Source organism: Balaenoptera acutorostrata, chromosome 6 (genome assembly GCF_949987535.1).
Source record: "Balaenoptera acutorostrata chromosome 6, mBalAcu1.1, whole genome shotgun sequence".
NCBI classification, from domain to species: Eukaryota; Metazoa; Chordata; class Mammalia; order Artiodactyla; family Balaenopteridae; genus Balaenoptera; species Balaenoptera acutorostrata.
This window is the reverse complement of record NC_080069.1, coordinates 42861740-42877558: the sequence shown is the minus strand read 5'-3', so window position 1 is coordinate 42877558 and position 15819 is coordinate 42861740. Positions and strand designations below refer to the sequence as shown.

Genomic DNA, 15819 nt, shown 5'->3' with positions numbered 1-15819 from the left:
ATTTATTTATTTATTTATTTATTTTTGGCTGTGCTGGGTCTTCGGTTCGTGCGAGGGCTTTCTCCAGTTGCGGCAAGTGGGGGCCACTCTTCATCGCGGTGCGGGGACCGCTCTTCATCGCGGTGCGCGGGCCTTTCACTATCGCGGCCCCTCCCGTTGCGGGGCACAGGCTCCAGACGCGCAGGCTCAGCAGCTGTGGCTCACGGGCCCAGCTGCTCCGCGGCATGCGGGATCTTCCCAGACCAGGGCTCGAACCCGTGTCTCCTGCATTAGCAGGCAGATTCTCAACCACTGCGCCACCAGGGAAGCCCTAGGGAACTTTTTGACTATAATCTCCTCAAATAATTTCTCGGGTCCTTTCTCTCTCTCTTCTCCTTCTGGGACCCCTATAATGCGAATGTTGTTGCATTTAATGTTGTCCCAGAGGTCTCTTAGGCTGTCTCCATTTCTTTTCATTCTGTTTTCTTTTCTTTTTTTTTTTTAAGAAGGTAGTCTTTTTTTTTTTAATTAATTTATTTATTTTTGGGTGTGTTGGGTCTTCGTTTCTGTGCGAGGGCTTTCCCTAGTTGCGGCGAGCGGGGGCCACTCTTCATCGCTGTGCGCGGGCCTCTCACTGTCGCGGCCTCTCTTGATGCGAGGCACAGGCTCCAGACGTGCAGGCTCAGTAGTTGTGGCTCACGGGCTTAGCTGCTCTGCGGCATGTGGGATCCTCCCAGACCAAGGCTCAAACCCGTGTCCCCTGCATTGGCAGGCAGACTCTCAACCACTGCGCCACCAGGGAAGCCCCATTCTGTTTTCTTTATTCTGTTCTGCAGCAGTGAATTCCACCATTCTGTCTTCCAGGTCACTTATCCGTTCTTCTGCCTCAGTTATTCTGCTATTGATTCCTTCTAGTGTATTCTTCATTTCAGTTATTGTATTGTTCATCTCTGTTTCTTTGTTCTTTAATTCTTCTAGGTGTTTATTCTTTAATTCTTCTAGGTCTTTGTTAAACATTTCTTGCATCTTCTCTATCTTTGCCTCCATTCTTTTTCTGAGGTCCTGGATCATCTTCACTATCATTATTCTGAATTCTTTTTCTGGAAGGTTGCCTATCTCCACTTCATTTAGTTGTTTTTCTGGGGTTTTATCTTGTTCCTTCATCTGGTACATAGTCCTCTGCCTTTTCATTTTGTCCACCTTTCTTTGAATGTGGTTTTCGTTCCACAGGCTGCAGGATTGTAGTTCTTCTTGCTTCTGCTGCCTGCCGTCTGGTGCATGAGGCTATCTAAGAGGCCTGTGCAAGTTTCCTGATGGGAGGGACTGGTGGTGGGCAGAGCTGGGTGTTGCTCTGGAGGGCAGAGCTCAGTAAAACTTTAATCTGCTTGTCTGCTGATGGGTGGGGCTGGGTTACCTCCCTGTTGGTTGTTTGGCCTGAGGCAACCCAGCACTGGAGCCTAGAGGCTCTTTGGTGGGGCTAATGGTGGACTCCGTGAGGGCTCATGCCAAGGAGTATTTCCCAGAACTTCTGCTGCCAGTGTCCTTGTCCCTGCAGTGAGCCACAGCCACCCCCTGCCTCTGCAGGAGACCCTCCAACACTAGCAGGTAGGTCTGGTTCAGTCTCCCCTGGGGTCACTGCTCCTTCCCCTGGGTCCCGATGCGCACACTACTTTGTGTGTGCCCTCCAAGAGTGGAGTCTCTCTTTCCCCCAGTCCTGTCGAAGTCCTGCAATCAAATCCCGCTAGCCTTCAAAGTATGATTCTCTGGGAATTCCTCCTCTCGTTGCTGGACCCCCAGGTTGGGAAGCCTGACGTGGGGCTCAGAACCTTCACTCCAGTGGGTGGACTTCTGTGGTATAACTGTTCTCCAGTTTGTGAGTCACCCACCCAGCAGTTATGGGATTTGATTTTATTGTGATTGTGCTCCTCCTATCGTCTTGTTGCAGCTTCTCCTTTGTCTTTCGATGTGGGTATCTTTTTTGGTGAGTTCCAGTGTCTTCCTGTGCTTCCGGTGCTCTCACAAGAGGGAGTAAGTGCACGTTCTTCTACTCCACCATCTTGAACCAGTCAACCCAGTGGTTTTCAGTTGAAGTGTATTATTAATTCAGAGCGTTCATTCACCCCTGACACTCTACTGCTTCTCAATCCTCTTGCCTATCCCAACAATCTCACAGTTAGTTTCGACCTATATTATAGTGGCCATATAAATTGCCCCCATGGAATTTCCGCAAATTAGAAAAGGTGAGCCATGGTGAAGGTTCATTGTGATAAGTGAAAGTCAAATGCCCAGTGGTATCTAATTTTTTCTCCAATAACAAATTCAAGAATTCATCTTGAATACAGTTTTCTTCCTTTTTAGACCCTATGAAAGGTAACATGAGTAGCTAAGAAGGTCACTTACCACATGTAGGTGCTTAATCATTTAGCAAATTATGGCAGTAGGGCCCCTGGCACAGGCCACAGCTGGTCACTAAGGGCTATTTCAACTCTATGGATGACCCTGCCTTTTGTGCCTCCTTTTCTTGAGTATAATCCAAAGTCTTAAAATGAAGACCAAGTCCAACAGTTTCAACAATAAAAGGTTTTGCTATAGATCTTAAATATCTGTGGGTATGAGTTAGTTGGGATTATTTGTTCTTCTCTGAACTCACCAGCTTATCCCAGAGAGGTTCATCTGTTCCCTTGAGTAGATCCCTCTCCTCTATGCACTAACTACCTCGGAGATTCTTTCTTGACATCAAAGGATTTTTTCTTAACCTGCTGCTCACTCTGGAGCTTAATCAAAGGAGCAACCAGTGTTGAATCAGGACGTCCAATTCCTCTTCCACTCCTAACCTCTAAATAACTAAAAGCCAGTGTCATACACTTTCTCTGCCTCAGGTTTCTCATAAAAAGTGAGAATAACATTACATTTCTTCCTTTCTCAGATATGTTACAGAAATGAAAACAACATGTGGAAAACTTTGTGAAATAAAAATACTACATAAATGTCAACACACTTTTGATGTATTTATAATAATTTGAAGTCATGATATTTCAGTTGAACAAAATGCTCATTTATATTTATCATTGAGTCTTATTGCCAATTTCAATCAGTCATTTCTTGCATCACTTCTTTAGTCAGAAAGAGAACATTCATTCTGGGGTTTTATAGGGTATGAAATAGGCCCAACTCAAGAAACTAGAGGCTAACCTGAGATCAGACAGCAATGTTCTCTGTTCAGCCACCTCTGCACTTAATGCCTGTTAAAAATTATAGATCATAGACGTACGTGAAAAATTGTATTAGCCACTAGATTTGTTTTGTTTTGTTTTTCCAAGAGTATGCTGAACCATGGCTCGAACTGTAGTTTTATGGTGATTAATGACTGTTGGTAGCACACTAAGTGTGGGCAAAATCACTTCCTACTTTAAAAAATTATTTACCATGAAACAAAGGATATGAAAGCGGCTCAGATGAAAGACACCATCTCATTTGACCAAAAGAAAGCACAGATAGTTACCACACATTTAAAATACCAGTTGGTATTTCGATAGTACCTTGGGGGTGTGTAAAGACCCAAATCACTGCCAGAATAAGGTTGAGAACACAGTTCCTATAGAAATTGGACCTGGCACAAGCTCACAGCCAGGTGGTGTTTCACCTATACTTCTAGCACATGTGGAAGCCCCTGTTACACCTCTAGTCACACTACACACCCAGCCCCATCACCCCCTTGTTTGTGAAAGGTACTTCTCCTTTTTTTTTAACTTCTCCTTTTTGGGTTGCCTGAATTTTCACTTGCTGCCAGTCAGGTTCTGATTATATCTATAAGAAAACCCAGGAGTTTCCCCCCCTTCCCCACCCCAGAAGCTCACTTTAGTAGTGTCCTTAGCTCTGTGGGAACTTGCCCAGCTACTGAGGAGGAGACCAGTACTGCCAAGTGCCATTGGGAACCCCGCTTCTCACATCCAGTTCTTCCTGAGAGCCTGGATCAGTGGCTTGTAATTGAGTTCGTTTTGACAAAGAAGACAAACAGCATTTCCCGAGACAGGCTGTAGCTCTCCTGTGTAATTTTTTGGTTCTCTGTTTTGAATTCTTACCTCAATCATATCTACCCATTCTCGTACATTAAGAAAGCTTTTCTCACACGTAACATCATACAGCAGCAAAACACCATCTGCTCTTCTGAAGTAAGACTTGGCAATACTTCTGAATCTGGAAAAGAGAATAGCACGTAATGGTTCTAATCAGTCAGTCAGTTTGGTGCTGCCTCATTCTTCATCTCCTTTATGCTCACTTTTTTCCCTCATCTTTTAAAACAAGCCCCAATTGAGAAGAATCTAATGGCAACCTAATACTGTGAAATAGTCATCCCCGAGGCCTAGAATGACCTGGTGAAAGGTAACAGGATAAGAATCTGGGCTAGTGATTTAGAAAAGCCAATCATTTTCTCCACCAAATAATCCCAAGAAAGTCTACAAACCCCAGAGCATAGCCAGGACAAGGTTGAGATCATAATTTCTAAAAATTTCAGCCTCAGCAACACGCTACCAGAACCCAGCTGTGGGACACACAGAAGGATGGAAGGAGAGGCACATCAGAGAAAAATTATTTTTTGGCTGGTGGGTAGGGAGTATTGTGGGTGGCTGGTAGAAGAACTAACCATGTGGACCACCACAGGGCACACACACAGGGTGTCGGGGGCTCACCAGGGGAAGAGCACACCTCACCCTATCTGTCCTAAACCAAGTGCAGTATTTTACAGGATCTTAAATAGCTATGTTAACCACACATATTTTTCAAATGCTGCTAGAAAATATGAGCTCCATGTGGGCAGGTGTCTGTGTCCACTTGTTCACTGTTGAATCTGAACACCCTGAATGGTGCCTGGTTACAGAGGTCGGCAGGTACCCCCCATACTTGTTTGCTGCACAATCGGATACAGTCTGTTCCCTAAGAGTTAGATAAGATTAAAACCTATGCTTGATGCTCTGGCCATCAGCAGTGAAAGAAAGACAGGGTACTGTCTGTGGTCAGATGCGAGTCTGCTATTTATCAATGGTCTGTGTCCCTGCCCTTGAACCGGGGAACAGACAGGTCCTCCTCTCCATCTTCTGTGGTGCCCCAGCTATGCAGCTCCTCACACTGTTGCCATGTCCAGGAATGCCGCCTCACTGAAATTTTCTCCTTAGGATAGGGCATTCTCTTTTTCTCAGTGGCTCACCAATTCAAAGGAAGCTTAAAGATCCTCTTCACACGACTGATGGATCAGCGAAGGAGGAAAGGATGTGGGAAAAAACAAGCATTCTTGAAATTCTAACATACTCTATCAGAATTATATGAGTACAAAAACCACCAAGTATCCTACAAGGCTTGTCTGTGCAACTCAGCAGAATCCAAAGCATTATGGAAAGCACTTGCCTCTCCTGGCCAGCGGTATCCCAGAGTTGCAGTACTGTTCGCTCTCCATCTACAATGAGAGTTTTCATTTGAAAATCAACTCCTGAAAAGGAATATAAGAGAACATGGAGAACACGATGTAAATAATTCCATTGGTTTTTACTTTCAAGCCCTCTTTAGGATGAGACAAAAGCCAATAAGCCAAAGTTCGGCAAGACAGAGAGGAATGAACCTGGCCTTCAAGGAAAGTGACCTTCACATACTAATTATAAGTCAGACCACACATGTGTGTGCAGATGCTTATTGCAGGTTGGCTGACTTGGGGAAGGATTTAATCTATGGACAAAAGGAAAATCTCTGTTTTATGTGTCCACATAATTAGATGGACTCAGTTATATCTGTGTGTGTGCATGCACATAAATGTGCCTATGTATATGTATATATACAGGTATATACATGTGTGTATGTATATGTATATAAGTACATGTATATGATGTGTATATATGCCAGGCTCTCTAGGAACCGAACCAAATATTGTAGGCTTTTTATGAATCAAATTGAAGTGAACCTTCAGCTTTGTTATCTTGAAGGGTATAACAGAGAACCATAAATTTAGAAAGACATCCATTGTGAAGAAGGTAATCTGTTCTAAGGTTTCTGGTTATCAAAGTAAGAACTCTTTAGATAAGGAAGAAAAGTAAATGATAATTTGCATATCTTCCTTCAATTCCTTTTACTGATTACTATGCAAATTTGGGAAATGAGGACACTATTTTTTCCTTGTTCTGAGAGGTATTACTCATGTATTCCGTTGTGAAGGAGGGGAGGGAACATACACCCAGCTATGATTTTGACCTTAATGACAAACTGGCTATCGGTAAACTCACTTTATCAACATCAAATGACACCTGATCAGAAAGGCTTTCCCTGGGCACCCTGTGTAAAAGTGCACCTCTCCCAAACCTCATCTTTTAAAATGTGTTTTTCATCCATTTACCTCATTGTGGGCTGGGATTTAGTCGCCTTTGTTTATTGTGTATCCATAGTGCCTACAACAGTATGTGGCTCACAGCAGGACTCGGGATATGCTTGCTGAATAAATGAATCTGTCATCTCTGGCTCTAAACTTTGTTTGGTTGATCTCACTGGGTAAGCAGATACCTCAGTCCTTTGCTAGTCTTCCTCTCCCAAATTTAGGCCTTAGCCAAAACAGAGGGCTATTCTATAGAGAAGGACATGTGTGTGTGCAAGTGTGCGTGCACACACAAACACACACCTCTACCTATATACATATTTATTATACAAAGAGAGAGAAAGAGAGAAAGAGATCTGTGTGTCTGTATATAATCCCTAAAGAAAATAGAATCAACCTAAAGAAGGTCATTTTCCCATTATCCACTGAAAAAGGAACTGTACCCAGGGTGGCACTTGTGTTTCCTCGAAATTCATTCTTGCAAAGTCTCATGAGCAAACTTGACTTTCCTACTGCAGCGTCCCCAGCCAGCACAATCTTGTAAGCCTTCTGTGAGCTGGAAGATTTATGGTTTTCATCCACCATGTCTGTCTAGGGGAAGGAAGCCACAGTGAGTGACAAAGGTAGTGCCGGCTTTCTGCCTAGTAAGTTATATGGCATGAAGATGAACAGTGTTCATGAATAAAAGTGTCTCTGAAACCACCTACCTGTGGTGCAAGTGCTGAGATGGGCTTTCTCAAGGAGCTAATGCCGCTGCCTTCACTAGCAGACCCCTGCGGCTTCCAGTCTAGGATGGAAGCCACGCCTTCTGAGCCATACGTCTCTTCATCCCTTATATCAGGAACCTGTTTTTTTTTTTTTTAAAGTCAGCCGTTAAAAAACAAAGTCTCTCATTACACATATACATCATGAAATAAAAAGAAGAAAAATATGCTGCTGAATCAACAGTCAATGCTATTATGGAACAGAGTGGCTGCAAAAGGAAATCTGTGAGAGTTTTCCCTAACTTGATAGGGAGAAACATTCTCCCAACTATGTTTCACATGTATAACCTTTAAAACAATGCCCATGACAGATAAAGGTCAAACGGGGTGAGATATGTATTTCTATGGAAGACCAGGCCTAGGAGAGAAATGACTTTGGGGCTTACGTCTGTGTCTGAAGCATCACCCCCAGAGCTCTCCTGCGTGCCGTGTGACCTCTGGAATCCCCTCTGGTGCTTGTACTCCACCTCCGAGTCATACTCATTGGAATCTCTCAGGGTAGACAAGCCGCTGTCGAAGCAGCTCTCAGGCAGGCTGTCAATGTCACAGTTTATCCTCTGCACGGGATCACAGAGGGCCAGAGAGTCACAGTCCTCATCCATGTAGGAAGAGCGGGATGACCTGGTGACAAAGGAGAGGACCGCTGTACCTGAGGGCTGGCGATGCTCAAGACGACACAGCAGTGGAATCAGACAGCAACAGAATCAAGAAGACCGATACTCTCATTCTTGCCAAGAGCCGCAGTGTATTCCATGATTAAGCAACAGGGGAAATAAAATGCTCAGAGCAATAGTTCATTCTATGCAACAATCAATTAAGATAAAGACATTTAAATCAAACATTTAATAAAGGAAGCTATTTTTTTAAAAAAAATCACCTTCTTTATTTCCTGATACAAAAAGAATTAGAATGCCCAGGATGTAAATGCAATCTCAAGTTGTGTTAAGAAAAATGTACACAGAACATGTGAACCTTTTTATTCTAATGTGGTCAGACCATATTTTGAACAGCATGTCCATTTCTGGATAATACCTCTGTTATGACCTGAGACTTTAAACCCTCCAGTCTGAGAAATGTTTCAGTGCACTCAGCTTAAGTTGTAATGGTTTCTCTCCTCAAGTATTTGAAGAGCTGACACAGGAAGATTATATTCTCTCAGGGCCAACTGATAAACTTTTCTGGGAGTCACATCTCTAATCAACATGATGAAAAATGACAGGCAATCAGAAATGTGTGGCCCTGGAATGGTTTGGCATATGAGATGAATTTTCTGCCACTAAGTGTGGACATGTCTGGAAAGACTCCTATGGGAGAGGTTTCATAGGGAGATGCCCCATACAAAGGCTAGAACGCCCGACTTCTATGGATCTTTCCACTTGGGAAACTCCAACATTTTATAAATGTTAATTACCTCATTTACTTTTGCTTTTCCGTTTGATTCCCATAAGTATCTAAGTTTATATTGAAATAAAACAAGGGTTACAACTTACTTAGCTCCTACTACACATTGGGCATCATCCTAGCCACTTGGCATACATGATGTCATCAGAAAGAGGAAATGGGCAGGGTATATAGGTCTCCAGATGTGAGAAATAATGAGATGAATGTTCTTAGAAAAGAGAGGGTAATCTTAATATAAATACAAATATAAGCCATATAAATCTAAGAAGTCAAAAATATTTTGTTGCCATTATCAAATGTTTAAAATTAACTAAAAAGGTAATTTAATCACCTAACTCTCTCTAAATATGTTGCTCAATTATCAAGTCTCCTGGGACAGGAATTTCATACCACATCTCAATCTACCTAGCTGGCTGTGTGTGAATTTTTGTGTACATTTTTCTGTTTGTCTCATCATTTATAAAACTCTCCTTCTGACACTGATTTTAGGTCAATCTGTAAGGAACCTAAAGAAACCATTCTCATTATAATATAGTACAAATTCAGCTCCATGTCATGATTAGTCAGAACTTTATTTTTTTAACCTATTCATATTTTTGATAAGGAATGAAGGAGAAAAAAATCCTGATTGAAAAATCACCTCCATGAAAATACAGAATCTAAATAAAAAATATAGGTATAGATCGGACTTTCTCAAACTCAACTTATATACATACCTTTTTAAAAGTAAACTATTCTTATCTGCCTGAAGAATATTTTCATTACAATTAAATAAGTAAAAATACAAAACAAGTTATGTTTTTGTTAGAGTTCTTAGAAAAAACTCAAAACTAAAACAAATATACAACTTAAAATCCAATAAGGCCACAAAAGCAATAAAATTAAATTTACAAGATGCTTTTAATTAAAAAAAATTTTTAATTGAAGTATAGTTGATGTACACTATTATATAAATTATAGGTATACAATATAGTGATTCACAATTTTTAAAGGTTATACTCCATTTACAGTTATTATAAAATATTGGTTATATTCCCCACATTGTACAATATATCCTTGTAGCTTATTTTATACCTAATAGTTTGCACCTCTTACTGCCCTACCCCTATATTGACCCTTCCTCCCCTCCCCACTAGTAACTACTAGTTTGTTCTCTGTATCTGTGAGTCTGCTTCTTTTTTGTTATATTCACTAGTTTGTTGTATTTTTTAGAGTCCACATATAAGAGATATCATACAGTATTTGTCTTTCTCTGTCTCACTTATTTCATTTAGCATAATGCCCTCCAAGTCCATCCATGTTGCTGCAAATGGCAAAATTTCATTCTTTTTTATGGCTGAGTTGTATTTCATTGTATTTATATACTACATCTTCTTTATCCATTCATCTGTTGATGGACACTTAGGTTGCTTCCATATCTTGGCTATTGTAATGCTGCTATGAACACTGGGCTGCATGCATCTTTTAGAATTAGTGTTTTTGTTTTTTTCAGATATATATCCAGAGGTGGAATTGCTGGGTCATATGGTAGTTCCATTTTTAGTTTTTTGAGAAACCTCCATACTGTTTTCCACAGTGGCTGCACCAATTTACATTCCCACTAACGGTGTACGAGGGTTCCCTTTTTTCCACATCCTCGCCAACATTTGTTATTTGTGTTCTTTTTGATATCATCTTTTTGATGATAGCACCTGACAGGTGTGAGGTGATATCTTATTGTGGTTTTGATTGGCATTTCCCTGATGATTAGCGATGTTGAGCATCTTCTCAAGTGCCTGTTGGCCATCAGCAGCCTCTTTAGAGAAATGTCTATTCAGTTCTTCTGCCCATTTTTTAATTCGGCTGTTTGTTTTTTTGATGTTGGGTTATATAAGCTGTTTATATATGTTGGATATTAACCCCTTGTTGGTCATACATTTCCAAATATTTTCTGCCATTCAGTGGGTTGTCTTTTTGATCTGTTGATAATTTCCTTTGCTGTGCAAAAGCTCATAAGTTTAATTAGGCCCCATTTGTTAATTTTTGCTTTTATTTCCTTTGTTTTAGGAGATGGATCCAAAAAATATTCCTATGATTTATATTAAAGAGTGTTCTGCCTACATTTTCCTCTACGTGTTTTATGGTATCCGATCTTACACTTAGGTCTTTAATCCATTTTGAGTTTACTTTTGCATATAGTGTTAGAGAATGTTCTAATTTCATTCTTTTACATGTAGCTGTCTAGTTTTCCCAGGACTGGCTACTGAAGAGACTGTCTTTTCTCCATTGTATATTCTTGCCTCCTTGTAATAGATTTATTGACCATAAGTGTGTGGGTTTATTTCTGGACTCTCTATCCTGTTCCAATGATCTATGTGTCTGTTTTTGTGTCAGCACCACACTGTTTTGATGACTGTAGCTTTGTAACATAGTCCGAAGTCAGGGAGCTTGATTCCTCCAGCTCTGTTCTTCTTTCTCAACATGATTTTGGCTATTCAGGGTCCTTTGTGTGTTTCCATACAAATTTTAAAATTATTTGTTCTAGAAAACTGCCTTTGGTATTTTGTTAGCAATTACATTGTTAGGGATTGCATTGACTCTGTAGATTGCCTTGGGCAGTATGGTCATTTTAACAATATTGATTCTTCCAATCCAAGAACACAGTATATCTTTCCATATGTTTGTGTCATCTTCAGTTTCTTTCTTCAGTGTCTTATAGTTTTCCAAGAACAGGTATTTTACCTCCTTAGGTAGGTTTATTTCTAGGTATTTTATTCTTTTTGATGAGGTGGTAAATGGGACTGTTTCCTTAATTTCTCTTTCTGGTAGTTCACTGTTAGTGTATAAAAATGCAACAGATTTCTGTATATTAATCTTGTATCCTGCAACTTTACCAAATTCATTGATGAGCTCTAGTAGTCTTCTGGTGGCATCTTTAGGATTTTCTACGTATAGTATCATGCCATCTGCAAATAGTGACCGTTTAACTTTTTCCTTTCCAATTTGGATTCTTTCTGTTTCTTTCTCTTCTCTGATTGATGTGGCTAGGACTTCCAAAACTATGCTGAATAAAAGTGGCAAGAGTGGGCATCCTTGTCTCGTTCCTGATCTTAGAGGAAATGCTTTCAGTTTTTCACCTTTGAGTAAATGATGTTAGCTGTGGGTTTGTCATATATGGCCTTTATTATGTTGAGGTATGTTCCCTCTATGCCCACTTTCTGGAGAGTTTTTAAAATCATAAGTGGATGTTGAATTTTGTCAAAGGCTTTTTCTGCATCTCCTGAGATGATCATATGGTTTTTATTCTTCAGTTTGTTAATGTGGTGCATCACACTGATATTGAAAAATCCTTGCATCCCTGGGATAAATCCCACTTGATCATGATGTATGATCCTTTTAATGTATTGTTGGATTTGGTTTGCTAATATTTTGTTGAGGATTTTTGCATCTATATTCATAAGTGGTACTGGCCTATAATTTTCTTCTTTTGTGATATCTTTGTCTGGTTTTGGTATCAGGGTGATGGGTACCTCATAGAATGAGTTCAGGAGTGTTCCTTCCTCTGCAATTTTTTGGACTAGTTTGAGAAGGATGGGTGTTAACTCTTCTCTAAATGTTTGGTAGAATTCACCTGTGAAACCATCTGGACCTGGACTTTTGTTTGTTGGGAGTTTTAAAATTACTGATTCAATTTCATTACTGGTAATTGGTCTGTTCATATTTTCTATTTCTTCCTGGTTCATTCTTGGGAGATTGTACCTTTCTAAGAATTTGTCCATTTCTTCTAGGTTGTCCATTTTATTGGCATATAGTTGTTTGTAGTAGTCTCTAATAATCCTTTGTATTTCTGTCATGTTGGCTGTAACTTTTCCTTTCTCTTTTCTGATTTTATTGATTTGGGCCCTCTCCCTTTTTTTCTTGATGAGTCTGGCTAAAGGTTTATCAATTTTGTTTATCTTTTCAAAGAACCAGCTCTTAGTATCATTGACCTTTTCTATATTTTTTTTAGACTCTATTTCATTTATTTCTGCTCTGATCTTTATGATTTCTTTCCTTCTACTAACTTTGGGTTTTGTCTGTTCTTATTTCTCATTGCTTTAGGTGTAAGGTTGGGTTGTTTACTTGCGATTTTTCTTGTTTCCTGAGGTAAGCTTGTATTGCTATAAACGTCCCTCTTAGAACTGCTTTTGCTGTGTCCCACAGGTTTTGGATCATTGTGTTTTAGTTTTCTTTTGCCTCTAGGTATTTTTTGATTTCCTCTTTGATTTCCTTAGTGATCCGTTGGTTGTTTCATAGCATATTGTTTAGTCTCCCCTGTGTTTGTGTGTTTTGCAGTTTTTTTCTTGTAGTTAATTTCTAGTCTCATAGTGTTGTGGTTGGGAAAGATGCTTGATATGATTTCAGTTTTCTTAAATTTACTGAGGCTTGTTTTGTGGCCTAGCATGTGATCTATCCTGGCAAACATTCCATGTACACTTGAAAAGAATGTGTATCCTGCTACTTTTGGATGGAATGCTCTCGCTATATCAATTAAGTCCATCTGGCCCAATGTGTCATTTAAGGCCTATGTTTCCTTATTGATTTTCTACCTGGATGATCTGTCCATTGATGTGAGTTAAAGTCCCCCACTATTATTGCTTTACTGTTGAGTTCTCCTTTTATGTCCATTAATATTTGCCTTATATATTTAGGTGCTCCTATGTTGGGTTTATATATATTTACAATTGTTATATCTTCTTCTTGGATTGATCCTTTGATCATTATGTAGTGTCCTTTTTTGTCTCTTGAAACAGTCTTTTTTTTTTTTTTTTTTTTTTTTAAATTTATTTATTTAGGCTGTGTTGGGTCTTCGTTTCTGTGCGAGGGCTTTCTCTAGTTGCGTCAAGCGGGGGCCACTCTTCATGGGCCACTCTTCATCGCGGTGCGCGGGCCTCTCTCACTATCGCGGCCTCTCTTGTTGGGAGCACAGGCTCCAGACGCGCAGGCTCAGTAGCTGTGGCTCGCGGGCCTAGTTGCTCCGCGGCATGTGGGATCTTCCCAGACCAGGGCTCTAACCCGTGTCCCCTGCATTGGCAGGCAGATTCTTAACCACTGCGCCACCAGGGAAGCCCGAAACAGTCTTTATTTTAAAGTCTATTTTGTCTGATATAAGTATTGCTATTCCAGCTTTCTTTTGATTTTCATTTGCATGGAATACCTTTTTCCATCCCCTCACTTTCAATCTGTGTGTGTCTCTAGATCTGAAGTGAGTCTCTTGTAGGCAGCATATATACGGGTCTTGTTTTTATATCCATTTAGTCACTCTATGTCTTTTAGTTGAAGTATTCAGTCCATTTACACTTAAGGTAATTATCAATGTGTATGTTCTTATTGCCATTTTAAAAAAATGTTTTGGGCTTGTTTTTGTAGTCTTTTTTTCCCCCTTCTTTTGTTCTTTTCTCTTGTGATCTGAAGACTATTAAGTTTTTACATTAGCATCAAAAAGAAAAGAAAATATTAACTTCTTATATCAGACTAATGAGTCCCCCCCAAAAGGAACATCAGTCTGGACCACAGTGGCCCTCTAGTGACTGTTCAAGGTTATGAGCACACAAGAGCTACGTTCCTGTCACTCTGAAGCACTGGGATATGATGACTTTGTCCCTTGGTCCTACTGTCAAGGAGCTCTTTGTCCAGTACTACCAGCCTTATTCATGGTGTCCACTCTTTTCAAAAACGAATCATGGTGAATTTTCTGAAATAATTTTCAGTTATCTATCTTTTCCCTTATTTGATTAAAACTGACCTTAAGAAATAATTTTCAGTTATCTATCTTTTCCCTTATTTGATTAGAACTGACCTTAAGTAACAGTCCAGGAAAATGGCATCACACCCACATATTTTAAAAATTTGTATGGAGACACAAAAGACCCTGAATAGCCAAAGCAGTCTTGAAGGAAAAAAACGGAGCTGGAGGAATCAGACTCCCTGACTTCGGACTATACTACAAAGCTACAGTAATCAAGACAATATGGTACTGGCACAAAAACAGAAATATAGATCAATGGAACAAGATAGAAAGCCCAGAGATAAACCCACGCACCTATGGTCAACTAATCTATGACAAAGGAGGCAAAGATATACAATGGAGAAAAGACAGTCTCTTCCATAAGTGGTGCTGGGAAAACTGGACAGCTACATGTAAAAGAATGAAATTAGAACACTCTCTAATACCATACACAAAAATAAACTCAAAATGGACTCGAGACCTAAATGTAAGACTGGACACTATGGAACTCTTAGAGGAAAACATAGGAAGAACACTCTTTGACATAAATCACAGCAAGATCTTTTTTGACCCACCTCCTAGAGTAATGGAATAAAAACAAAAATAAACAAATGGGACCTAATGAAACTTAAAAGCTTTTGCACAGCAAAGGAAACCATAAACAAGACGAAAAGACGACCCTCAGAATGGGAGAAAATATTTGCAAACAAATCAACGGACAAAGGATTAATCTCCAAAATATATAAACAGCTCATTCAGCTCAATATTAAAGAAACAAACAACCCAATCCAAAAATGGGCATAAGACCTAAACAGACATTTCTCCAAAGAAGACATACAGATGGCCAAGAAGCACATGAAAAGCTGCTCAACATCACTAATTATTAGAGAAATGCAAATCAAAACTACAATGAGGTATCACCTCACACCAGTTAGAATGGGCATCATCAGAAAATCTACAAACAACAAATGCTGGAGAGGGTGTGGAGAAAAGGGAACCCTGTTGCACTGTTGGTGGGAATGTAAATTGATAACAGCCACTATGGAGAACAGTATGGAGGTTCCTTAAAAAACTAAAAACAGAATTACCATATGATCCAGCAATCCCACTACTGGGCATATACCCTGAGAAAACCATAATTCAAAAAGACACATGCACCCCAATGTTCATTGCAGCACTATTTACAACAGCCAGGTCATGGAAGCAACCTAAATGCTGATCGACAGACGAATGGATAAAGAAGTTGTGGTACATATGTACAATGTAATATTACTCAGCCATAAAAAGGAACGAAATTGAGTCATTTGTTGAGACGTGGATGGATCTAAAGACTGTCATACAGAGTGAAGTAAGTCAGAAAGAGAAAAACAAATATCGTTTATTAACGCATGTATGTGGAGTGAAGAAAAATGGTACAGATGAACTGGTTTGCAGGGCAGAAGTTGAGACACAGATGTAGAGAACAAACGTATGGACACCATGGGGGGAAAACCGCGGTGGGGTGGGGATGGTGGTGTGCTGAATTGGGCGATTGGGATTGACATGTATACACTGATGTGTATAAATTGATGACT

At 40.0% G+C, this 15819-nt stretch overlaps 1 protein-coding gene and 1 long non-coding RNA gene across 3 annotated transcripts in view; one reads left to right on the top strand and one right to left on the bottom strand.

Moving 5' to 3' along the window:
* The window catches only part of RASEF (RAS and EF-hand domain containing), an 83597-nt gene that overhangs the window by 18945 nt on the left and 48833 nt on the right, over positions 1-15819 (bottom strand). For both annotated transcript variants that reach the window (XM_007177005.2, XM_057548410.1), the window contains 5 exons: positions 7485-7719; positions 7042-7179; positions 6778-6925; positions 5383-5464; positions 4062-4176 (listed from right to left, as the gene is read on the bottom strand). In XM_007177005.2, the coding sequence (XP_007177067.2) occupies positions 4062-4176; positions 5383-5464; positions 6778-6925; positions 7042-7179; positions 7485-7719 (718 nt within the window). The remainder of the gene's footprint in view (positions 1-4061; positions 4177-5382; positions 5465-6777; positions 6926-7041; positions 7180-7484; positions 7720-15819) is intronic.
* LOC130708416 (uncharacterized) overlaps positions 1-15819 on the top strand; it is a 78499-nt gene that overhangs the window by 39703 nt on the left and 22977 nt on the right. The gene's annotated exons all lie outside the window — the stretch shown is intronic.